The sequence below is a fragment of the Eschrichtius robustus genome, chromosome X (assembly GCF_028021215.1).
Source record: "Eschrichtius robustus isolate mEscRob2 chromosome X, mEscRob2.pri, whole genome shotgun sequence".
Lineage (NCBI taxonomy): Eukaryota > Metazoa > Chordata > Mammalia > Artiodactyla > Eschrichtiidae > Eschrichtius > Eschrichtius robustus.
The window spans coordinates 14,200,258-14,226,977 of NC_090845.1; the positions used below are offsets into that span (position 1 = coordinate 14,200,258).

Sequence of the window (26,720 nt, forward strand, 5' to 3'; positions counted from 1 at the left end):
AGAGCTCTAAATGCAAGTTCACCAGGAACTAAGAAAAGGGAGAATTAACTCATATGAGAAAAAGCAATGTGCTGACAGATGTAGAAAACAAACTTATGGTTACTGGGGGGCGGGGGGGGAAGTAGTGGGGGGAGGATATTGGGAGATTGGGATTGACATATACACACTACTGTATATAAAATAGGTAACTAATGAGAACCTACTGTATAGCACAGGGAACTCTACTCAGTGCTCTGCGGTGACCTAAATTGGAAGGAAATCTAAAAAGGACGGAATATATGTATATGTATAGCCGATTCACTTTGCTGTACAGCAGAAACTAACACAACATTGTAAATCAACTATACTCCAATAAAAATTTTTTTTAAAAAAAGCAGTGTGCTAAAAAATGGCTAATAGACTAGCCTGTAGACTGATGAGACAGAACATTCTTCAGAATCTATAGTTATAAAGAAAATAAACTCAAGGATTCCCTGGCGGTCCAGGGGTTAGGACTCGGCACTTTCACTGCTGTGGCCCAGGTTCAATCCCTGGTCAGGGAACTAAGATCCCGCAAGCCGTGTGGCATGGCCAAAAAAAAAAAGAAAAGAAAAGAAACTTCATACAGTTGAAAGTTTGGACTGTATCACCTGTTCTCAGAGCTCTCAGCAACCCAACTCTAAAAGCTGTATCCTTCTATTTCGGAAACCAGGTTAAATGTGTGTGATACCCACACCAAGTACTATTTACAAAAAACAACGGAACAAAACCAAAATGGCTTGATGACACACAGATATAGGAGAGTGCTTTAAGCCTGCCATCACATTTTTCAAAGGAGTTCAGACTTGTGCACTGACCCTGAAGCATCAGGCAGTGAATACATCAGCCTGCCTCCTGAGACTCAGAAATCTGATTAGGTGGTTTTTAGGCTTCAGAGAACCCCAAGCTAATCTGAAGAAAACAAAAGGTTTCTGCCAAACCTCGCCCTTTTCCTGAGCACCCATCATATCACTTTTTAAACTCCAATCCCTTGTGCCTGAGCCTTATTGCAAACAAGAGACAGAGATAAGCAGATGAAAGAGAAAAGACAAGCCGGCTCTGGGATACCCAGGTGGAAAGTCCTGCAGAACAGAGGACCTGAACCCACGTCACAGTGGTTTTTGTAGCAATGAACTGAACTGAGGCCACTGATGTAATCAGAAGTGATAGTGTGAATGTCACCGTAATGTGTGGTTTGGGGTGAGTTAAGCTGTAACAAGTACAAAAGAGAAATCAAAGTAAAAGCCGTAAGTGTCCTGGAAAGACAAGATAAAGAGACGATAAGCAGGCTTCAAATGGTTCTCTCTCTAGAGGTTGGACTGCGAGTTAAAAAAACAACCCACCTGGTTTTGTACCTATAATTAAAATTTAAGGAGTGAAACACACAATCTATTTCAGGAGTCTCAAGACTGTTCACTTAAGGGCAAGGGAGCCATAGTTGCATATGAGTCCCCCAAATCTTTTATAAATGTTGTGAAAAGTAATACGATAATTTAAGAGGTGTAAAATGCTGGCATCAGCAGAAGTGCCTGCAAGGCATTCAAATCTAAAGAGCAGCACTAACCTGTTCAGGGTTCACGTGACAAAACATAGAAATCTTTTCCTTCACAGCCATTTCGATGGGCGTTGAACTTCGGCAGACAATCTGTCAAAGTCAATTACGCACAGGTTAGCAGACAGGAATTGGGCTGTTCACACCGCCACTGATTTTCAGGAGGACGCTACGTTAATTTTGCTCCAGGAGACTTGACCGAGTGGGCATTTCTCCATCCTGGGAGTTCCACTGGGCTACGAGAAATTGGTCTGAGCACTAATACAAGCAAGTGTAACCAAACTCAACGCAAATCCACCAGTGGGAAATGTCAAGGCATTTCTAGCGAACAGACTCGAGGCTCACAAATGTTACTTCTGTAAAACTACAAGAAAAGAGCCAGACCAAGGGTTGGCAAACTTTTCTCTAAAGGGCCAGATGGTAAAAGCTTTAGGCTTTGCAGGTCATGCAGCTGCTGCCCTGACTCCTCATGGTACCGCCACGAGCAAAGGCAGCCAGAGACAAATGCGGACAATGAGTGGTAGTGTGTCGTAGAGAAACTTCCTTTACAGGAGGCGGGTCTGCAGGCCCTTACTTGCCAGCCTCTGATCTAGACTACTGGCAATAACTGGATTACTGCTATGAATAAGAGCAGGGGTAGCCCGACCTAGCAGGCTCACAGGAAAATCTCCCAGGTCCCACCTTCCTCTAAGGGACCCAGGGACCACACAAATGACAGGACATTGCACTTGCCCAGATGTCAGTGTGGCCAATCAAATGAGGACCTGGAGAAAAAGAGATGGCCAATTTAGAAATGTGTGAAGCGACACTTGAGGATGAGGGAATAAGCCTTCCGCAGCTCCCAGATACAAAAAGCTCAGTCATAGAAACCATTTGAGAGCTAGGAAGGACTTAGATGATGTTATAGTTTAAGAAATGGAGGTCCTATTCCAAGAGACTTACCCACTCTCTTTAACTCACCAGATCGGGAGACAGGCCTAACCCCCTCAGCGCACGGACACTGTTTTGTGTGGGTTTGGTTTTCTGTTCTCCAGTAGCACTGGGCTGAAAAGAAATGGGTCACTGTCAGTACACTGGGCATCTAGCTCTTCTGGATAATGAATGGCTTCCTGGTTTAAAATGTGGAATAGGGGGTTTCCCTGGCGGTCCAGTGGTTGACTCTGCACTTTCACTGCAGGGGGCGCAGGTTCAATCCCTGGTCAGGGAACTAAGATCCCACATGCCACACGGTGCGGCCAAAACAAAAACAAAGTGGAATAAACAGAGTATCATAGGAAGACCTACAGGAGTTGCTGACTACACACTTATCTGGAAAACTCACCTGTGGGACAAGGCTAACATGGATATTACAGAAATTCTCTCTTTTTGCTTTAAACTGGAATTGTCTGAACGCTTCCACAAATGGCATTCCTTCAATGTCTCCAATGGTGCCACCCAGCTGGGAATGGAAAAAAAAGACACAAGAGATCAAATAGCTTCCGTGGTACACAGACTAACAGAACAATTCTTAATACACTAAGCGTGAGAACTGAAGTCCCCCGAAAATGGGGGATCACTAATAGGCTGTCAACCCTTCATCTCATCAAGACTGAAAAAAAATTTTTTTAAAGAAAAGGAGCGGGACTTCCCTGGTGGCGCAGTGGTTAAGAATCGGCCTGCCAAGGCAGGGGACACAGGTTCGAGCCCTGCTCTGGGAAGGCCCCACATGCCGTGGAGCAACTAAGCCCGTGTGCCACAACTACTGAGGCTGCGCTCTAGAGCCCGCGAGCCACAACTACTGAAGCCCGTGCACCTAGAGCCCATGCTCCGCAACAAGAGAAGCCACTGCAATGAGAAGCCCACGCACCGCGATGAAGAGTAGCCCCCGCTCGCCGCAACTAGAGAAAGCCCGCGCGCAGCAACGAAGACCCAACGCAGCCAAAAATAAATAAATAAATCAATTTTTTTTAAAAAAGGGTTTGTTAAAAAAAAAAAAAAGAGCACTTTAAGAAAAGAGAAGGGAATTCCTAAGCAGATAAAAAGATCCAGAATATACACCACAGAGGAGTGAGATCAGTTAGTTTCTACCAGTGGGCCCGTTGGAAGGGAGAATTCAAATCCGGTGACAATATTAGAAAAGGGAGAGCCATCTGGTTCTGCCCGGTGTGAAACAGTTAGCATTCTCTCTCTCTCTCTCTCTCTCTCTCTCTCTCTCTCTCTCTCTTCATGAACACACACACACAAACACACATACACACACACACACACACACACACCTGTATGCAGCTGAACAGTCTCTTGTAATGGTGGTACTACCAGAATTAAATCACTTGTACTAAAACATGCTGGCTCTCTGAAAGAAATAGTACCGAAAGCCCCGAGAATATTCCTGACAGTAATCCTTTGACAAATGTTAACTTAATTTACATTGTACTTCCAATAAAGTTACTTAAGCATTTTACTTTAGACAAGGATAAAATTCACCTTAACGCATTCGTCCTCACCATATTTAGACGAGATTGGGCGCGTTCAGGGTGGTATGGCCGTAGACCTCACCATATTTAAATACTTAAAGATTATCACCCAGATTTTTTAATTAACTCTTTAGCATTTGAGCATCTACTACAGGCTCAACACTTTAAATGAGCTGCTGGGAAGAACTTGAGACAACCTGCTCCTGAGGAGCTCGGAATTTAGCGAGGAGAATAAGGCAGAGCTAAAGAACAATAAAGCAAGAGCAAAACTTGAGCACTAAGTGGAATGATCTGGATGCTGAGGAAGAAGACATCATGGTGGGCCCAGGCCCAGGATTCACCATCTTCCCTGGCTTCAGCTACTCGACTGGGTCCAAAATCTACTTGCAGCCCTGACCTCTCCCCCCAGCGCCTCTGGGCTTTGAAGCCAACTTGTCCGTGACATCTTGGATGGATCAGTAAGCATTCAAACTTACCATGGCCCAAACTGAACTCCTGGTCCCCGCAGCCCCGGGCCTGTTTGTCTGGGGGCTTCTCCCTCATCTCAGCAACAGCATCTCCTACCACTGACTGGTTCAAGCTAGAGGTCTGGAGATCATCCTCTATTCCCACCTTTACCTCACCCAACCCTGTCCAGTGAGCTGTACCTCCAAAACATTCTTGCAAATCTCTCCACTGCTATTTCCACTACTACCACCCTAGACACCCAAGCCAACACCATCTTTTGCAGGGATTATGGCAATCGTCTAAGCCTGGGGTGGCTAAGATGGCCTGCTGCCCATTTTCACACATGAAGCTATACTGGCACACGGCCACGCCCACCCACACGTCACCTAAGGCTGCTTGGGCACTGCAATGGCAGAGTGGAGTAGCTTTGACAGAGACTCTCTGGCCTGCAAAACTAAACATATTTACTATCTGGCCCTTTACAGAAAAAGTTGGCTGCCCCCAATTTTTGGTTTTTTTTTATAATACCAGCTTATCAAACTGATCAGTAGACAGAACTGAAGATTATGACAATAATTTTTTTTAATTAATTAATTTATTTATTTATTTTTATGGCTGTGTTGGGTCTTCGTTTCCGTGCGAGGGCTTTCTCTAGTTGTGGCAAGCGGGGGCCACTCTTCATCGCGGTGCGCAGGCCTCTCACTGTCGCGGCCTCTCTTGCTGCGGAGCACAGGCTCCAGACGCGCAGGCTCAGTAGTTCTGGCTCACGGGCCTAGTTGCTCCACGGCATGTGGGATCCTCCCAGACCAGGGCTCGAACCCGTGTCCCTGCATTGGCAGGCAGATTCTCAACCACTGTGCCACCAGGGAAGCCCCGGCTGCCCCCAATTTTAATGGCCTCCCAGCTTCCACCCTCTCCTGTCCTACCAACCATTTGTCATACAGCAGCAGAGTGACCTTTTAAAACTCAGAATACATCTCTCCCATGCTTATAACCTTCAGCAGCTCACTGCTTCACTAAAAATAAAATCTAAACTCCTTTAGGCAGCCAACAAAAGGCCCTACACGATCTGACCCTGAAACATCTCTCTAATCTCATCTCATGCCCCACTCCCACCTGCCCCTTTCCCACCCCCCTACTCCCCAGCCTCCACCTCTGTGCTTCAGCCCCACTGGCCTTTTAGGTCCTCAGATGAATCACGCTCTTCCTTCCTGCCCCTTAGGCCCTCCTACCCACCTTCTTCACCTACACCTTACTTCCTTTTTATCCTTCAGCCCGGGGAGCTGTGTCCCCCTCAGAGAGCCCAACCCTGACCACCCACCTAAAGCACCCTGTCTCTGCCCTTCCTAGTAACACAGCACAAGTTGCCATTATTTTATTTGAGTCCTTGTCTCCTGTCTCTACCCCACTGGGCTGTAAGGCCCATGAGGGCAGGAACTGGCCTGCCGTATCTCCAGCACAAGTCCAGAGACCTGCACACAGCACTGGGAGTTTAGGTTAGTGGTCAGGACAGGACAGAACGGTCTTGAAATTCAATATAAGCCCTAGGTCACAGCGTTCTAGTACCTGTTACCATAATTACAACAGAATCAAACTAAGAAGTCTGAGGATTTCACTGCTACAGAAATTATTCTTTACTAACTTTAACTAAGATAACAAAACATAATTAAAATTCAATTCTCCTGGCTATGGAACAGATAGAAATATATGATCATTCTGTAAGTGAATGGCAAACTTAATTATGAAAATCCAAGAAATAAAACATGAAATCAGGAAACTGGCAGGGGGTGAGGGGTGTAAGTGCTCACTAACTATAACACACCAGAATCCAATGGGGGTAAAAAATGTAGGAAAAAAAAGAGGTCTGCACTTAAACTAAACCATAAGGACGCATTTTCTGGTTTTTGATGGGGGCTATTCTGGGAGTAAGCAGGGAATCCGGAAAAGGAAGCAAAAGCTTTAAACGATATCTGCTTCCACCCCCACTGCACCCTCTCTGCCAATCTGGAAAGTCCCATTTCTCCTCTGGTTCACCATTATCGTCATTGTGATCAGAAACTTTCAGTGTTATTACTAGAGTAGTCCTAAGTTAATTCTTTCCTCGCACAACAGGGAAAATACCACCCATAACAACATTTTAAGATCTATCCAAAGCCGAAACTGAAGCAGCAGTCAAACAAATTTTTGAGATGTGCAATGTCCATTTTGCCTTTAAGGAAAGGAATCTTTCTCTGAAAGTTGCTGAGAGAGTAAATCTTAAAAGTTCTCATCACAAGAAAAAAAACATTTTGTAACTATGTGAGATGATGGATGTTGACTAAATTTATGATGGTCATCAATTCACAATCTAGGGACTTCCCTGGTGGCGCAGTGGTTAAGAATCCGCCTGCCAGACACTATCAAACTCTTAGACGAAAACATAGGCAGAAGACTCTATGACATAAATCACAGCAAGATCCTTTTTGACCCACCTCCTAGAGAAATGGAAATAAAAACAAAAATAAACAAATGGGACCTAATGCAACTTAAAAGCTTTTGCACAGCAAAGGAAACCATAAACAAGACGAAAAGACAACCCTCAGAATGGGAGAAAATAGTTGCAAATGAAGCAACTGACAAAGGATTCATCTCCAAAATTTACAAGCAGCTCATGCAGCTCAATATCAAAAAAACAAACAACCCAATCCAAAAATGGGCAGAAGACCTAAATAGACATTTCTCCAAAGAAGATATACAGATGGCCAACAAACACACGAAAGAATGCTCAACATCACTAATCATTAGAGAAATGCAAATCAAAACTACAATGAGGTATCACCTCACACCAGTCAGAATGGCCATCATCAAAAAATCTACACATAATAAATGCTGGAGAGGGTGTGAAGAAAAGGGAACCCTCTTGCATTCTTGGTGGGAATGTAAATTGATACAGCCACTATGGAGAACAGTATGGAGGTTCCTTAAAAAACTACAAATAGAACTACCATACAACCCAGCAATCCCACTACTGGGCATATACCCTGAGAAAACCATAATTCCAAAAGAGTCATGTACCACAATGTTCACTGCAGCTCTATTTACGATAGCCAGGACATGGAAGCAATCTAAATGTCCATCAACAGATGAATGGATAAAGAAGATGTGGCACATATATACAATGGAATATTACTCGGCCATAAAAAGAAACGAAATTGAACTATTTGTAGTGAGGTGGATGGACCCAGAGTCTGTCACACAGAGTGAAGTAAGTCAGAAAGAGAAAAACAAATACCGTATGCTAACTCATATATATGGAATTTTTTTAAAAAATGGTTATGAAGAACCTAGGGGCAGGACAGGAATGAAGACGCAGACGTAGAGAATGGACTTGAGGACACGGGGTGGGGGAAGGGTAAGCTGGGACGAAGTGAGAGAGTGGCATGGACATATATACACTACGAAATGTAAAATCGATAGCTAGTGGGAAGCAGCTGCATAGCACAGGGAGATCAGCTCGGTGCTTTGTGACCACCTAGAGGGGTGGGATAGGGAGGGTGGGAGGGAGACGCAAGAGGGAGGAGATATGGGGACATATGTATAGCTGATTCACTTTGTTATAAAGCAGAAACTACTCCAATACTCCAATAAAGATGTTACAAAATAAAAAATTAAAATTAAAAAAAAAAGAATCCACCCGCCAATTCAGGGGACACAGGTTCAAGCCCTGGTCTGGGAAGATCCTACATGCCACGGAGCAACTAAGCCTGTGCGCCACAACTACTGAGCCTGCGCTCTAGAGCCCGCAAGCCACAACTACTGAAGCCCACGCGCCAAGAGCCCGTGCTCCACAACAAGAGAAGCCACCGCAATCAGAAGCCCGTGCACCGCAACGAAGAGTAGCCCCTGCTCACTGCAACTGGAGAAAGCCCGCATGCAGCAACGAAGACCCAACGCAGCCAAAAATAAATAAATTAAATTAATAAATAAATGGGAAAAAAGCAAAATTAAACTGGAGAAATTAATCTTAACACTATATTTTATGTAGCAGAGTATATCGAAAATATTATCATTTCAACACCACCAATTTTTTTAAAATTATGAGGCACTTTACATTCTTTTTTTTTTCATACTAAGTCTTTGAAGCCCAGTTATATTTTAAACTCACAGCACATCTCAGTTTGGATGGGCTACTTTCACATGCTCAACAGCCCCATGTGGTGAGTGGCTACCACACTGGACAAGGTGGTACTCTGCAACAAATAAACACTGTAAACCAAAGGTGTGAGGGTTTGTCCGACCCTTTGCTGGGCTTGAATAAAATCAGTCTTGGGCTGATCTTTAAGATTTTGAGGACTTCCCTGGTGGTGCAGTGGTTGAGAATCCGCCTACCAATGCAGGGGACACGGGTTTGAGCCCTGGTCCGGGAAGATCCCACATGCCGCGGAGCAGCTAAGCCTGTGCACTACAACTACTGAGCCTGCGTTCTAGAGCCCACGAGCCACAACTACTGAGCCCGCGTGCCACAACTACTGAAGCCCACGTGCCTAGAGCCCGTGCTCTGCTACAAGAGAAGCCACCGCAATGAGAAGCCCACGAACCGCAACGAAGAGTAGCCCCCGCTCGCCGCAACTAGAGAAAGCCCGCGCGCAGCAACGAAGACCCAACACAGCCAAAAATAAATAAATAAATAAATAAATTTATTAAAAAAAAGATTTTGAAATTGCTAAATGGCACCTTCAAGTTGACGTTAATAAGTTTTTTTTCAAAAAGTAAAATAATGCATGCACATGGTTAAAAACCAAATTGTACAGCAGAGCTTATAATAAAAAGCAAGAGTTCCCTGCCCCACTCTTCCCTCTCCCAAGTCTGATTCCCCAAGGCAAGCGCTTTATTTTTTTATTTACTTTGTTTATTTATTTTTGGCTGCGTTGGGTCTTCGTTGCTGCGCGCGGGCTTTCTCTAGTTGCGGGGAACGGGGGCTACTCTTCGTTGCGGTGTGCGGGCTTCTCATTGCGGTGGCTTCTCTTGTCGCAGAGCACGGGCTCTAGGCACGTGGGCTTCAGTAGTTGTGGCACGCGGGCTCAGTAGTTGTGGCTCGTGGGCTCTAGAACGCAGGCTCAGTAGTTGTGGTGCACGGGCTTAGCTGCTCCGCATGTGGGATCTTCCCGGACCAGGGTTCGAACCCATGTCCCCTGCACTGGCAGGCAGATTCTTAACCACTGCACCACGAGGGAAGCCCGGCAAGCGCTTTAACTTCTTTGTTGGGATTTCTTCTGGTAGTTACCTCCATAGCTCTAAACCAAAGCTCATCCATCTCAGCTCTTCCTCAACTTAGCTATTTCAGACACCCTGTAATGAACGTAGGTGTACTTCCTGCTGTGACAGATGAGGATGCAGCTCTCTGGTACCCCCATCCCCAGATATCAACCTCAGTTGTTAATTCTACTGGTTACTTTCCTAACCTGAGATACTTCTGCTTCTTTTTCCGCCAAATACTAACAGTATCTGTAGACACTCACAGCGTAAAATGAGCTTCTGCCCTCCCTCCTTCCCCTCCAGCACTCCTCCACCCCCTCCACCTCACGATCCCTCTTTTCAAAGTTGATGACACATTCCTGCTTTTAAGGTTCCTCTGATTCATCCTGGAGATGGGTCCTAAAAACTGAAAATCAATAAAGAGAGTGACCGTGTAAGTCTCCTTCCCCGTAGAGTCAAGCTATGCCCCGGTTTACATCTTTGTTCTCATATCAGATGTTATTCTCCTGACACTTTTACCTGCCTTTCTCTTTTCTCAAACTATTTGTCTTTAAATTGCCTTGATTTGTTTGCAAACTATTCACTGTATTAGATATTAAATTTTTTTAAAGGAAGCAAGCCTAGTTATGCAGACATGGTCAGTTTATAAAACTTCATCAAGCTATACATCTGTGATATGTGCACTTTTCTGTGTTTATGTTATACTCCGATTTTTAAAAATTATAAAGGAAGCATCCTCTCTTTCCTCATAAATTGTGAAGGAAGAAATACAAAGGGAGAGAAAATTTTATATAGCACACTTATACACTTACATTAAGTTTATCAACCATACCATTATAGTAGCAAAATATATAATTAATATATGATAGTACAGCACATTTACGTTAAGATTATCAGCTCTACTATTAACAAAATGGATCTTGTGGGTAGCATAATATCTATTTGCAAACACTGATAACGATGACAATAATAGCAGCTAACATGTTTATTAAGCATCTCCTAAATGCCAGACACGGCCAAGTGCTTTTTACATTATTATATATAATTCTGGCAACAACCCTGTTATTATTATCTTGTTGTTATTACAATATTACACAATCATATTGTTATAGATGAGTACATTGACACTTTGAGAAGTAACTTGCCAAGTCATACAAGCATCTTAACAATGGTTAATAATTTTCGAGCACTTAGTATAGATCCGACACAATCTAAGCACTAAACGTATTGGCTTATTTACTCCTCAAAACATTATCCCCACTTGGTAGATGAATAAATTGAGGCACAGAGTAGTTAAGCAAACTCGTCCAAGGTCACCCAGCTGGTAAGTAAACCAGCTGGGCTATGAACCCAAGCAGTCTGGCTCCAGACTCTTAACCACTAAGCCATACACCACTTGGGGGTCAGGGCAGAAATGTGAACTTGGGGAGTCTGCCTCTAGGAACCAAAATGTTCATTATTCTGCTGTCCTGCCTGGCAATTAGGTCAACTGACCTTCAGATAAGGAGTACATGGACGTTATTCTCATTCTGCACATTGAGAGGAAGGGAAGCAGTGAACAAGTGGCAAGTACAAATACTATGCTCTTTCTTTAAACAGCTAATACTCACTTCTCACCTCCAAATCACCTCTACAGTCTGACTTCCCTAACTCGGTCTCTCTCTAGTTCCAAAGCACTTTGCAAACAGCGCTCAGTAGAATGCATTCTGTGACTGATCAGTCCTCACTTGCAGACTGCTGCACGCCCACCCCAGGAGTAATCACCCAGTTTAAGCCAATCTTGCCCACTGACTTGTGACCACAAAAGCAGGGACCATCTATGTCGCTCCCTGCTGTAATTCCACCTCCTAGGCCGGTGTCCAGCACACATGAGGCCATCTACACATATCTGTTGAATGAATGAAGATCAGCTGCTTAAAAACCCATAAGGATATAAAATTATAAAGAAAAGTTCCATGCTTGCCTCAATAACACATATTTGGGGCTCTTCCTTATGACCATCCACAGGCACCATGGCTTGATTCATAACCCACTCCTGGACAGCATCAGTAATGTGAGGGACAACTGTAGAAGGAAGTAATAATTAGCACAAAAGCTTATTTCACGGTCATGGTCATGAGAAATGAATGTATTAGTGTCTTTAGACCTCCCAAATAACCTGAAAGCCACCTGGCAAATTAGACAAGCTACAGTCCTCACATTATTATCCATCTCACTGAAATTAATACTATAGATGCAACATAGGTTTAGTCATTTAAATGTTATGCCATTTCTCTTGAAATCGACCAACCACAGAGAAACAGAGAGCAGAAGTGCCATCTTTGATGCCATCTATGGAAAACACCTATAATGCCAACTAAAAACTGTGCAAGGAGGGCTGCCAAGGGTGCTGAATACTGGACTCCAAGGGGAAGAAGGTCTCAGAGTGGCCCAGCCCTGCAGACCCTGGGCAATTCGCCAGCCAGTGTGGAAGGGTCACTCAGAGGGTGTAGACGAGGCCTGCATGCTGACCAGGGGCCTGAGGCTGCTAATCTCAGCCGAAGAGACAAAAAGATGCAGCCAACTAACCTAATGTGACGTACGAAGCAGGAATGTTGGCCTCTGGGAAGCTGACGCGGACAGCGCCCATCACCTGCTCTACCGGCACCTGCAGCTCCCTGGCCCCCCTGCTCCCGCGAGGCGGGAGGAAGTCGTCTCTGATTGGTGCGGTTGGAACGACCCACCACGCATGCCCAGCCCGCCCCCTTTCTGGGAGGGCGGGGTAAGTCCGGCTCTGCCTCCACGTGGGCAGCACAGGGCTCAGGGGTAAAGGCCCAGGTCTGAGGCCTTGCCTTCTCCCCAAGTTTGGGACGTGGCAGGTATGAGGCAGCAACTCTCCCTCCCGCGGGTCTTCCCTATACCTACACTTGGGGGAAAACTATTAGAAAGTACAATTGTAGCTAAGATCTAAACCACACCGTCCAGTGTCAGCAGTAACATAGCTGATCTTTTGATCTCCATCTGTCCAACTTCTTTATCTACTTCTCAGCTGCTTTCCAACATGAAGGTGATTTAAAGGGGATGGGGAATTAGCACTTTTACCCTACCACGTAGGAACTTACGAATACAAGTGGGGGGGGGGGGTGGGGGGGTGGCCTGCGGGTCTCTCTTCGAGGACAAAAGAGAATAAGAATCACACCCCCCATGGAAAGGGTTGGTGAAAAAAGGGTCATATCATGCTGCCCTCCAGTTCAATCCGCGCCCCCCCACGTCCCCCCCCATCACTGTTCTTCTTCAAAGGGGAGTAATCATCATCCATGCAAAGATACAAGAAAAAAGTAGAAAAAGAACATATTAAATAAAGGACAGACAAAAACAAACCAAAATAAATCTATACCCCAATCAGATTTGTGATGAATAAATGGTTCCCCATGGATTTTATAAATAAAAGCTAAAGAGAGAAAGAGAAAGAGGACAGATACATGGACTAAAGGAAACAATGACATTAGTTAAAAAAAAAAAAAAGACTGATGAAAATACAATCAGGAACATGGAGGATGAACTTGAAACCTTTGAGGAAAATGAAAAGTAAAAGTTTGTATGGTGACATCGTGGTGATCATTTTGAAATGTATAAAAACATCAAACCACTATGTTATGTAACAGGAACTAACATAGTGTTGCAGGTCAGTTATACTTCGAAAACAAACAAACTCATAAAAAAGACGGATCAGATTTGTGGTTATGGGGCAGGGGGGACTGGATGAAGGTGGTCAAAAGGTACAAACTTCCAGTCATAAGATAAATAAGTACTAGGGATGTAATACACACCATGATAAATATAATTAACACTGCTCTATGTTATATATGAAAGTTGTTGAGAGTAAATCCTAAGAGTTTTCATCACAAGGGAAACATTTTTGTCTATTTCTTTAATTTTGCGTCTATCAGAGATAATGGATGGTCACTAAACTTATTGCGGTCATCATTCCATGATGTATGTAAGTCAAATCATTATGCTGTACACCCTAAACTTATACAGTGCTGTATGTCAATTATAGCTCAATAAAACTGGAGGAAAAAAAAAAGAGAAGGAAAGAAAAGGAGGAGAAAACAGGGATTTGAAAAGGATTGGAGCTTGTAGAGCACAGGGACCCCCTCATCTTCAGGTCTATTTTGAGCAGGGTGTGAGTGCTCAGCACACAGGGCCCCCTAATGTTTGTGGAATATAATACCTTGTACTGTTTTCCCCAGGTAATCGCCACGCCTCTCTTTATTGATCACATGTTGATATATCTTCCCAGTGGTGATGTTGTTGTTTTTATAAAGATTAATATCCAAGAACCTTTCATAATTTCCAAGGTCTAAATCAACTTCTCCACCATCATTTAAGACAAACACTTCACCTGGGATAAAAAGGCAATGTAAAAATTAAAGATTTGCTTCCAGTAGATTATTTTTCAAAGATGACCACAATATATTAAAGAGCTGGTAAAAGACTTATTTATAAGCCATAGTGTATCACCATTTCCATATTTCGATGGGAAAATTTAGCAATTCGATTCTATCCATGAAAGTGCATTGGAAAAATTCTGGTATTCTATTATGGTAGTTTTAAATGCTTACTGAAATTCTGTCCTCAAGATTTAGCTTTTCCAAACTCATCATATACCACATGAAAAAGGGACTTCAAAACAGCAATTTTTAAAACAAATAGCAATTGACTTCAAAGCATCAGTATCCCGGACTCTGAAATTGGCATAAGAAAATTTTCATTGATTCCAGTCTTGGGTAAAGTCACTATTAAACAGACAGTAGATGAAAAGCAGGGCCTCCACTAGCCCACGGGGCGACTTGGTGAAACTGAGGCCAAAAAGAAAGTGAGCAATAAGCCACCTGCACAACAGCACCATGAAGAAGGATATAGATGAAGACTTGGGACTTCCCTGGTGGCACAGTGGTTAAGAATCCCCTGCCAGGGGCTTCCCTGGTGGCGCAGTGGTTGAGAGTCTGCCTGCTAATGCAGGGGACGCGGGTTCGAGCCCTGGTCTGGGAAGATCCCGCATGCCACGGAGCGGCTGGGCCCGTGAGCCACAACTGCTGAGCCTGCGCGTCTGGAGCCTGTGCCCCGCAACGGGAGGGGCCGCGATAGTGAAAGGCCCGCGCACCGCGATGAAGAGCGGTCCCCGCACCGCGATGAAGAGTGGCCCCCACTTGCCGTAACTAGAGAAAGCCCTCGCACGAACCGAAGACCCAACACAGCCAAAAAAAAATTAAAAATAAATAAATAAATAAAAAGTAGATTAAAAAAATAAATAAATAAAAAAAAAGAATCCCCTGCCAATGCAGCGGACACAGGTTCGAGCCCTGGTCCGGGAAGATTTCACATGCCGCAGAGCAACTAAGCCCACACGCCACAACTACTGAAGTCTGCGCACCACAACTACTGAAGCCTGTGTGCCTAGAGCCCAAGCTCTGCAACAAGAGAAGCCACCGCAGTGAGAAGCCCGCGCGCCACAATGAAGAGTAGCCCCTGCTCACCACAACTAGAGAAAGCCTGTGGGCAGCAACGAAGACCCAACACAGCCAAAAAACAATTTTTAAGTAATTAATTAATTTTTAAAAAGTGTATAGATGAAGACTTAATCACACGACCGGCAACTGTGTTGACTACTGGGCGTGCCTCTGGGTCTCCAGCGTTACTTGAGGGCATCGATTGGGAGTCCAATGTCCTAAAGCCACCTTGTCAGAAATGAACCTCTCCCTGATTAAGGAAATTCTATCATTTACTTCTATAGCTAAATGTTCACAGCATAAAAAGAAGGTTGGCTAGCTTCTGAACCTAATCAGAAGCCTTTTATAGTCTCATTTATGTCTCCCTCATAAGGTACCTAAGTGTGATCGGAAAGATCTCTAACTTTAAGGACAAAAGAGCAAAATGATGAAATTGCAATATTTTCGTGTTTCCCAAATTCCATTTCCAGTTCAAACTCTACTTTCTCATGTTTATCAGGAATTGCCAATCCATGGAAAAGTCTTTGTACTTTGATCATCTTAACTTCTGCCAAATACGGGAAGATCTCTGAAATCTCTCTAGTTAATTCAGGCCAAATCCAGTTTGGCAATACTCCAGGTATACGGCAAAGGTCTTGAAATTTTAGATTCCTAAATTTTAAAATTTTAGATTCCTATTATGTTCCTAGAAGAAAAAGAAAAGCTGTAGATCATGTCTTCAAAAACATTTTTTTTGATTTAATGCAATTATAATAAAAATGCCAACAGATTTTTTTTTCACACACACACACTGTATTTTATTTTTACAAGAGATAAATAGACTGACACCAAGCATTGTACATGGATGACCACAACAAAAGCAACAATGATTGCAATTACCAAACATGAAACACACTCATACTATGTCATAATATTGACATTCAGTCCAGCAATCCTCCACTGTAACAGCTCCTTTACTTTGCAGTGAAAATTGATTTGTATATTCTTTGCCTCTGAGTCCTTGTGGGATTTTTTTTTTTTTAATTCAGACAGAAAGTCACAAAAATTATACTCATCCTCATCAGTTCACTCAGTCCCATGTAATTGATTTTTTTTTTCATCTTGATCTTTTGTTAGCACTTTTATGAGTTCATCAGTTTTTCATTAGAGTTCTGAAAATGCTTATTCATTCAGTTCAGCAGTACAGTCACAACAGATTTTTTTTAACTTAACAGTGAAACTAAAGTTAATTTGGAAGAAAAACAGGTGTGATTACCAAAACAAAACACATGAAAAATAAATAAAAATAAAAGCCCTTAAAAAATAACAGTGTGTAAAGGAAGATTAAAATATATGTTTAAAAAAATAAATAAAATAAAATTCAAAGAAAAATGTGTATATATTTATATATTTCAGTATATACAAATATGGAATAAGACAACATGAACAAATACTACACAAAACCAAAATACCCCAAAAAGTCCCTATTACATAAAGGAATTTAATACATGACTAAAAAAACCAAAGATATCCTTACAAATCAAAGTAGGTAAAATACACAGAAATAAACTTCAAAGAAATGTGTAGGACCTATATGAAGAAAACTTTAAAACTTTACTTCAGAGACATAAAAGAAGGTATGGATAAAATGAAAGCCACTTATAAAGTTCCTGAATAGGCCAGTCAATATTTTCAGTGTTTAATTCTCCCCCAAATTAATTCATAAATTTAAAGAGTGATTTCTCATAAACTTTGATAAAAGGACCCTTTAGTTAATCTTGAAGACAACTAACATTTTCAGGTTTAAAAAAGGAGAAAAGGAATAATGAGAAAAGTCCTGATAATAAAAAGCTGCAGCTATTAAAATGGTAGGCAGGAATAAACAAAGAGATCTGGAACAGACCAGAAAACAAAGACAGAAATTTAGTATATACTGAAAGGTGGTATTTCAAGTCAGTGGAGAAAGGATGCAATCTTTGATAATTGCGATTAGGAATAGTGGCTAATCAGAAAAAAATTTAGAGAAAAAATTATGTTACATCCTCATCTCCCACCAAATTAAATTCCAGATGTATTAACAATATTAAAGTAAAAGCAAATGGTGGTGATCATTTAAAAATGTACAGAAACATCAAATCACTATATTGTGCACCAGGAACACAGTGTTGTAGGTCAATTATACTTCACAATCAAACTCATAGAAAAAGAGATCAGATTTGTGGTTACCAGAGGAGAGGGGTGGGGTGAGGGGAATTGGATGAAGGTGGTCAAAAGGTACAAACTTCCAGTTATAAGATAAGTAAGTACTAGGGATGTAATGTACAGCAAGATAAATATAATTAACACCACTCTATGTTATACATGAAAGTTAAGAGAGTACATCCTAAGAGTTTTCATCACAGGGAAACAATTTTTTGCTACTTCTTTAATTTTGCATCTATACGAGATGATGGATGTTCAACTAAGCTTATTGTGATAATCCTTCCATGATGTATGTAAGTCAAATCATTATGCTGTACACCTTAAACTTATACAGTGCTGTATTTCAACTATACCTCAATAAAACTGGAAGAAAAAAAAATAAAGTAAAACCAAATGAAATTCTAAAAGTGCCAGAAGAAAATATAGATAAATATTTAAATATTCCTGGGACGGAGAAGCTTACAGGTGACATCAAAGGCAGAAACCATAAAGGAAACAGCTGATACATTTAGTCACACAAATGGTAAAATGAAATTTATCAGCAGCAGAAGTAATATTAAGACAAACTGCAAACAGAGTAAAAATATATACATGTGGTAAGTATAGGTTAATATACTCTGCACAAAGTATTCTTGAAAATCATTTTTCAAAATCCAAAGGAAAATTGGCATAACACATGGAGTTAGTCAGTTCTGCTGCCTACCAAACAACCCTAAAATCTCAGCGACTTAGAAAACATTTACTGAATTCTCCCTCATGTTACGTAGGGGTTGTGGGTCAGTTGTGGGTCTACCCTGTGTCTTCTTATTCCAGGACCCGGGTTGAAGGAGAAATCCCTGTATGGGGCATGCAGCTCTCACAGCAGAGGGCAGAAAGACGACAGAGACTGAGCCAAATCATGCCATTGCATTGAAAAGTTCTGCTTTAACAAGGCATATTTCATATTCACTAATATCCCACAGAGCAAAACAAATCACACAGCCAAATAAGGTGACTGACCTCTCTGGTTTGCCCAGGAGTAAAAGGGTTCCCAGGATTCAGGACTTTCAGTTTCAAAACCAGGAAAGTTCCAAACAAACCAGGAAGAGTTAACCATCCTATATGGCCAAAGGCCAAAGTCAGTGGGGCAGGGAAATTTACTCCACCCAGGAAGCTGGGTGACAGTTTCAAACAAATATACAATCTACCATAGACTTGAATAAGCCATTCCACCGACAAAATGAAAATCAAAGAAATCTAAATTAACATAATGAGATACCCGGGAATTCTCTGCCGGTCCAGTGGTTAGGGCTCCACGCTTCCACTGCAGGGGGCACAGGTTCGATCTCTGGTTATCCCTTTTTTTGGTTGTTTGGTGTACTCTCAGGTTAGTAAAGTTTAAAAAGAATAGTATTCAGCAAAGTTATAAAGAAAACTGAAAAACCTGAAAAACATACCTACCCACCAAATCAGAAATTCTGTACCTAGGCATTTATGTTAAAAAAATAAATTTTAGGGGCTTCCCTGGTGGCGCAGTGGTTGAGAGTCTGCCTGCCAATGCAGGGGACGCGGGTTCGAGCCCTGGTCTGGGAGGATCCCACGTGCCGCGGAGCGGCTGGGCCCGTGAGCCACAACTGCTGAGCCTGAGCGTCTGGAGCCTCTGCTCCGCGGCGGGAGAGGCCGCGATGGTGGGAGGCCCGCGCACCGCGATGGGGAGTGGCCCCCGCTCGCCGCGGCTGGAGAGGGCCCTCACGCAGAGGCGAGGACCCAACACAGCCAAGAATAAAAATAATAAATAAATAATAAATAAAAAATTTTTTAAAAATAAATAAATAAAATAAAATAAATTTTAAAGTTTCCCTTCACAGTGTTGTTTATAATATCAATAAATTGGAAATGATTTCCTATTATTGTATAGATTCTGTGCAGCCTTTAGAAGTATAGAATCTATTAAAATGTCTACAGTAGATTAAGTTTTAAAATTAGATTGAAAAATAGTATGACTAGGGGAGAGATAAATTGGGAGTTTAGGATTAACAGATACCTACTACTATATATAAAATAGACAAGGACCTACTGTATAGAATAGGGAACTATATTCAAAATCTTGTAATAACCTATAATGGAAAGGAACCTGAAAAAGAATATATATATGTATAACTGAATCACTTTGCTGTACACCTGAAACATTGTAAATCAACTATACTTCAATTAAAAAAATCGTATGACTAAGATTCAGTTCATTTAAAGTTCAAAAATAAGCAAAACTGATCTATGATGTTAGAAGACAGGATAGTGGTTACCCTGGTCGTTTCAGATGGGGAGAGACTGGAAGGGGCGTAAAGGGGGTTTCTGTTTCTTGAGCTGGAGGCTGATTACACATTATGTTCATTTCATCTACTGGTACTTATGATTTATACACTTTCTTGCTTGTATGTAAAAAGTTTAAGAAGAAAGTATATAAGGGCTAGTGCCTTTTTAAAGATAATTAGCATAGGGAATTCCCTGGCGGTCCAGTGATTAGGACTCTGCGCTTCCACTGCAGGGGGCACAGGTTTGATCTCTGGTCAGGGAACTAAGATCCCACAAGCCACGTGGCATGGCCAAAAAAAAAATAATAATAAATAAATAAATAAAAAGAATTAGTATATACACCAAAATTTCAACATTAACAATAATTGTTCCAAGTGGTGGGAAACGGACGATTTTTATTTTCTTCGGGTCATTCTATATTGTCAATATATTCTATATTGTCTGAGTTTTTCTCTTAACAATGAAATGTTGAGAAATATATTACCTTTATGATAAAATAAAACAAAACATAATCCATACTACAAAAGGTACAGTGAGAATGGTATCCTCACACACTGTTTTCCAAAAGGGTGGACTAATTTAGAATGTCATCAGCAATCGGAAAAATGTATCAATAACCATGAGAACATTCACAGATCCAAAATGTATGACCCAGCAGCTCTACTTCTGGAACTCTATCCTAAAGAAATTACCCAAAATACAAGAAAGAACCTCAATTTAACCCAGTGCTTTATAGGGGGGAAGTGGTCCTCCCTCATACCGTGCTCATAAGGTGAAAAAGTGCCCGCATCGATGTTTATATAGGGGTCGATTTTGATGGCAGTAACTCGGAGTCCACATGATTTTAGAATCGTCCCAATGCTGCTTGCTATGATCCCTTTACCGATGCCCGAGATGACCCCACCAGTGACCAAGATGTACTTCATTGGCAGAGGAGTGGCTGAGTGCCAGCACCCAGATAGAATCTGAAAGGTAATGAAATTAAGGGTCAGGGAAGAGAAACATGTTCTTAAACCAGTAAAGTGGAGAGTGTGTTGGACCAGAATTTCAAAAGCACATAGCACTTTTTCTAAGTATTTGAAACAAAGTCTTATCATCTAGGTTTTTCTTTCTTGTCGACATGCAGGAAGCTCTGGATACAGCAAAATGTCTGGCTCCATTACCCTGATTTTACATTTACCCCAACTCTGTCGTGTGACAAACTTCATCATAAGAAGCCAAAATTCTCTGGGATTCAGAAGCATGGTAAAATTTTTAAGAGATCAGGCTCTGGAGTCAGATCTGTACAAGCTATACCTGGGCGAGTTACTAATCCTTTCTGTACCTGTTTCTTCATCTGTGAAATGGAATAAAAAGTACCAATCCCTTGGAATATTATTCAGCACTAAAAAGAAATGAGCTACCAATCCATGAAAAGACATGGAGGAAACTTAAGTGCATGTTACTAAGTGAAAGAAGCCCATCTGAAAAGGCACATACTGCATGATTCCAACTATATGACATTCTGGAAAAGACAAAACTATGAAGACAGTAAAATGATCAGTGGTTTTCAAAGGTTAGTGGGGGAGGGAAAGATGAATAGGTGGAGCACAGAGGATTTTTAGGGCAGTGAAACTATTCTGTATGATTCTATAATGGTGGATACAGGTCATTATACATTTGTCCAAACTCACAGAATGTATAACACCAAGAGTGAACTCTAACGTAACCTATGGACTTGGAATGATAATGATGTGTAGCTTTATTGACTGTAACAAATGTACCTCTCTGGTTCAGGATGTTGATAATGAGGAACGCTGTGGGCATGGGGCAGTGGGTGTATGGAAACTCAGTACTTTCTGCTCAGTTTTGCTGTGAACCTAAAATTGCTCTAAAAATAGCCTATTTGGGGGGACTTCCCTCGTGGTGCAGTGGTTAAGAATCCGCCTGCCAATGCACGGGACACGAGTTCAATCCCTGGTCCAGGAAGATCCCACATGCTGCGGAGCAACTAAGCCCATGCACCACAACTACTGAGCCTGTGCTCTAGACCCCACAAGCCACAACTACTGAGCCTGCATGCCACAACTCCTGAAGCCCACGCGCCTAGAGCCTGTGCTCTGCAACAAGAGAATCCACCGCAATGAGAAGCCCGTGCACCGCAACGAAGAGCAGCCCCCACTCGCCGCAACTAGAGAAAGCCCGAGCACAGTAACGAAGACCCAACGCAGCCAAAACTAAACAAATTTTTTTTAATTTAAAAAAATAAAATAAAATAAAAATAGTCTATTTTTTAAATCAATATTCAAATATGCCAACATTTTAAAAAGTCTTGGGACTTCCCTGGTCTTCAGTGGTTAAGACTGTGCTCTCAATGCAGGGGGCCCAGGTTCAATCCCTGGTCGGGGAACTAGATCACACGTGCCGCAACTAAGACCTGATGCAGCCAAATAAATAAATATTTTAAAAATAAAATAAAATAAAAAATCTTGCAGATGGTTGTGAGGATTAAATGAGCTAAGGTATAGATCAGAGGTCAGGAAACCGGGGCCCACAGGTCACATCTGGCCCACTGTCTGTTTTTGTATGGTCGCCAAGCTAAGAATGTTTTACATTTTAAATGACTGAGAAAAGATCAAAAGAATATTTCATGACATTAAAATTGTATGAAACTCAAACTTCAGTGTCCATAAATCAAGTTTTATTAGCGCACAGCCATGCCCATTATTTACATATTGTCTCTGGTGGCTTTCTGGCTACAATGGCAGAGCTGAGTAGCTGGGAAAACAGAGACCTCTGGCCCACAAAGCCTGAAATATTTACGACCTTTTATAGAAAATGTTTGCTGATACCTGGTTTAGAGGGGGTCAAAATTGACCTCTATATTAACATACAGTAAGAACTTAGTAAAAGTTAGCTACTAATGTCACTATTAATAATAATAAATATATCCTCCATAACTATGCACTGCATCTATTCCTTACCCATCCATTTCACCATGCAGAAATATTCAAGCAGAAAAAAAGAAAAAGAAAATATTATGTCATAAAGAAATTTTATTTGACTTTCCTGCTGCTGTCTGATTCAAACCCTTTTGTTTTAGAGGCAGACAGGAAGCCCAAGAGCTACTTGGGCTACTCTACTCTGAGAACTATTGTTTTCCCCTTGAGCCTGGGCAGGGGCCTTCTGCCCTTGCCATTTCACCATGCACGTGAAGGTGAGCCTTAACGGCATTATTCGTGTGGTCCTGACAGGCAAACAAACGGCCAACTAAGACTATTAATATAAAATCGCAACTACAAGAAAAGAGAGTAACTAACAAAAGCTAATAACTAGAAATCCCACTTTCTATTGTAATTCACAAATGTTTTTAAATACCTGGAAATCAAGCTCAAATGCAATCAGGTAGGAATGATTTCAGCTACCCGCTTATCCTATCTGCCTGTCTTCCCCAAAGGAATGCCTATTCTGATTTTGTAGTTTCCTCTACTTTCAAAACCAACTAGCTTAACTTAAAAGGTGTAGAGCCCTTTCACTTCAGAGCTGTGAGTTCAATTTGAATTAGCTGACCACCGTCAAGGCGAGTAAACTGAAGCCATCCAAAATATACAAGCCCCATCCCAAATGGCTTCCTTAAGTCCCTAGGCCTGCCTTTCTCTACACAATACAGTTGATCATGTTCAATGTCACCGTTCCTCTTTACTAGCCACCTGGCCATCCACTCACCTGAGCTAGATTTAGCCTAAAAGATTTTCAGTCCAAACCCAGAATGCTCCTCCTATAGATCCAAAATGTATCTGAATATTCATCTCTTGCCATTTCTACTAGCCGAGGTAGTCGTTAGAGTGGGAATTTCATCACAGTCTTCCCTTACTCATCCCACTGTTGATTTTTTTCTATTTTGATAAGTGCTCCTCCTCTGGAGTCAGACAGCCTGAGCTCAAGTGCTAACTGTCACTTAATAGCTATGACCCTGGGCAACTTCAACTTTTCTAAACCTCAATTTTCTCCACCTGTGCAGTACACAGAAATAATACCAGTGCCAGCCTTATAGAGCTGTGTGGGTATTTACAAAGAGGGCGCCCAAGTGCTAAGTCAAGGTTAGCTCTTATATTTCAGAGCCCTCTACTCACTGATTCAGTCAGCTCATAAACGTTTATGGAACAGGCAGAGGAGGAAAATCTGCCACAGCAAAATGTGCCTCTTTGGCATGAGCATTAATTTAGTTTGATTATTTTTAAGAAACAGAAGACTCAGGAAGTCCTTTTTTATTGCCCCCTTTGCTGCCTAAAGAATTTAGATAAAGGGCCTGTTCCTGGCATAGAGCTATCACCAGAGATATCTTCAGAGAATATGAGCTAGATGTGGTCGGGGAAGCTCTCAGAGATCAGAGCCCACTCTGTGTCCCACTGTCTCTGCCTGACCCAGCAAACATTTGTTTACCAAAATATTTGCCTTTCCATCTCCATGTTAATTGCCTTCTTCCCTTTTTTTTTTTTTTAACTATTCATTTATTTAGTTCTCGCTGCGTTGGGTCTTCGTTGCTGTGCGCGGGCTTTTCTCTAGTTGCGGCGAGCGGGGGCTACTCTTTGTTGCAGTGCGCAGGCTTCTTTTGTTGTGGAGCTCGGGCTCTAGGAGCGTGGGCTCAGTAGTTGTGCCTCGCGGGCTCTAGAGCGCAGGCTCAGTAGTTGGGGCGCACGGGCTTAGTTGCTCCGCAGCATGTGGGATCTTCCCGGACCAGGGCTCAAACCCGTGTGCCCTGCATTGGCAGGCGGATTCTTAACCACTGCGCCACCAGGGAAGCCCTGCCCTCTTCCCTTTTGAAGTCCCAAACCACTACCCGCAACATCTTCTTTTGTCTTGAGCTGAAGATGGTATTTAAGGCAAGGGTTTCAACCATTTTACCAAGTGACTAAATTTTCCTGGGTCTCTCCCATGTATACACGTTATTAAACTTTTATTTGATTTTCTCCTGTTAATCTGTCTCATGTCAACTTAATTCTTAGACCAGCCAGAAGAACCTAGAAGGGTAGAAGGAAATTTTCTTCCTCCCAGACAATTATATGCTTGACGTGTTCCCAGGTCCTGGGGATATGGGGGTGAACAAAAAGTCAAGGTCCCTGTCCTCTTGGTCTTCACCTTTCCTGTTGGATAAAGGGGCAAATAAGCTGTTCTGTAACTACATTGTTCTGGCACTGTCACACTATTAAAATGACTTCCCATTTGTAAAAGTTAGCAAAATGGAAAAATGCCATAGAAAACTGGAGAGTATTTATGAGAAGGCACATTATGTGGCTGTCAAAAAACCTAAGAATCTTTCATATAAGGTATGCTTATGTTACACAACAGAGCAGGATATAAAATTAAATATATTATTATCTCAACTGTTTTTTTTAAAATTAAGACTGGTCAAATTACACCAAAATGCTACATTTTAATATATATTTAGGTGGTTGGGTTGCAGGCAATTATTACTTTTCCATATTTTCAAAAGCACAAGATACCTTTTTAAGCACATCAGATATTTTACAAAGTCCTTTTTGAAAATGTAACAATATCAAGGAGACACCTAGTCCTTTCTATTTTAAGCAAACAAGTAAGTTTGAAGCAAAATTTTAAAACAACAGGAAAAGCAGGTTCTTCAAGCTACTTCTAGAATCAGGATTTTTTTTCTCTTGTGAAGACCATTATTTACATTTACTCTTATATGCAGTGAGCAGACCCAATTGTCTGTAAAATAGGCATGTGTAGGGCTGTCCACTGTCCAATAAAAACATTAAAAAAAATTACACTGTGTAATTTTAAATTTTCCAGTAGCCATATAAAAAGTAAAAAGAAACAGATTAAGTTCATTTTAATAATATCTTATTTAACCCAATGTATCCAAAATACTATCATTCAACACATAATCAATGTAAGAATATTTTGGTGAGATAATTTACATCCCTTTTTTTTTTTTTGTAATGTCTTCCGAAATTAGGTGTGCCTACGCACAGCACATCTCAATTCACACTGGACAGTGCAGGCCTAGAGCAACTAAAAACAGAAGCACCAAGAGATACCTTCTCAATGACGGCCATTTAAAAAGTAGTCAAAAACAAAAGAGTACTTACTGCATGAGCCCACTTTATGAAGTTCTAGAACAGGCAAAACTAAGCTCTGATGGAAATCAAGGGGTGAGGCGGTTGTGGATCGACCGGAGAGGAGCACGAGGGAACTTTCTGGAGTGATGAAAATGGTCTATGTCTACGTTGGGGTAGTGGTTACACTGGTGTATAATTTGTCAAAATCCCCGATCTGCACGCTTAAAATGGGGGCATTTTACTGAACGTAAATTAGACATCAAATGTGGAGAAACTGTTGCAGAAAGAAAGCTATGTTGTAGCAGCAGCGGACTCGGGCTCAGAGCGCCCCAACCAGCTCCGACCCGGGAAACGCGAGGGTCGCCGTTTAACTAGTGCCCCGGGCCGGGGAGGAGACAGAAAGGCCATCTCACGCCGCGCGGGGCTGCACTTCCGCCAACGCCGTCTCGGGGCTCCTGGGGCCCGGGAGCAACCGGGCGGGGGCCGCGGCGGGCCCCAGCGCCCGGTTCCGAGGCGGGGTGCGCGCCGAAGCGCCGCTCGCGGACGCGGCGCTCCGGAGCCCGGGCCGCGGGCCGCCGCAGGGCGGGCTCCCAGGGCCCCGGCCCTGCCCCGCCGCTGTCTGCCCGCGGGCAGAGAGCACAGGGTGCGGGGACGCGTGCGGCGGCCGCCCTCCGAGGGGACAAAGGCTCCCGGTCCCATGAGCGCGCCGGGCTGGGGGCGCGGGCTGGCGGGCGGCCCCGGCGCTGAGGCCCGGGCGGGGAGTTACCTGTGCTTTGGCGGCGGCGGTGGCGCGGAGGGTGGCCGGTGGAGCCGGCGAGCTCCGCCTCGAGGCCCGCCCGCGCTCACCTGTCGGGCTGGGGAGGGGTCCGCCGCCAGCGGTGTCCCGAGTCGCCCCCGTGTCCCTCCCGCCGCCCGCGCGGGCCTCGGGGTGCATGGCGCCCTCCTCGCCCACCTCCCCCTCTCCTGCCGCCGCGGGCCCCACTGACTC

The 26,720-nt window shown here is 42.8% G+C and overlaps 1 protein-coding gene across 8 annotated transcripts in view; it reads right to left on the reverse strand.

The window, feature by feature from the left end:
• Positions 1 to 26,720, reverse strand: part of CTPS2 (CTP synthase 2) — a 129,924-nt gene that overhangs the window by 92,005 nt on the left and 11,199 nt on the right. For 3 of the 8 annotated variants that reach the window (XM_068532805.1, XM_068532807.1, XM_068532804.1), the window contains exons 2-7: positions 20,431 to 20,635; positions 13,919 to 14,089; positions 11,669 to 11,769; positions 2,892 to 3,008; positions 2,531 to 2,614; positions 1,583 to 1,663 (exon numbers count right to left, since the gene is read on the reverse strand). In XM_068532805.1, the coding sequence (XP_068388906.1) occupies positions 1,583 to 1,663; positions 2,531 to 2,614; positions 2,892 to 3,008; positions 11,669 to 11,769; positions 13,919 to 14,089; positions 20,431 to 20,596 (720 nt within the window). In that variant the 5' untranslated portion in view covers positions 20,597 to 20,635. Of the gene's footprint in view, positions 1 to 1,582; positions 1,664 to 2,530; positions 2,615 to 2,891; positions 3,009 to 11,668; positions 11,770 to 13,918; positions 14,090 to 20,430; positions 20,636 to 25,762; positions 25,871 to 26,498; positions 26,667 to 26,720 lie in introns of those variants that run through there. The other 5 variants (XM_068532803.1, XM_068532810.1, XM_068532809.1 and 2 more) reach the window with 5 other exon arrangements.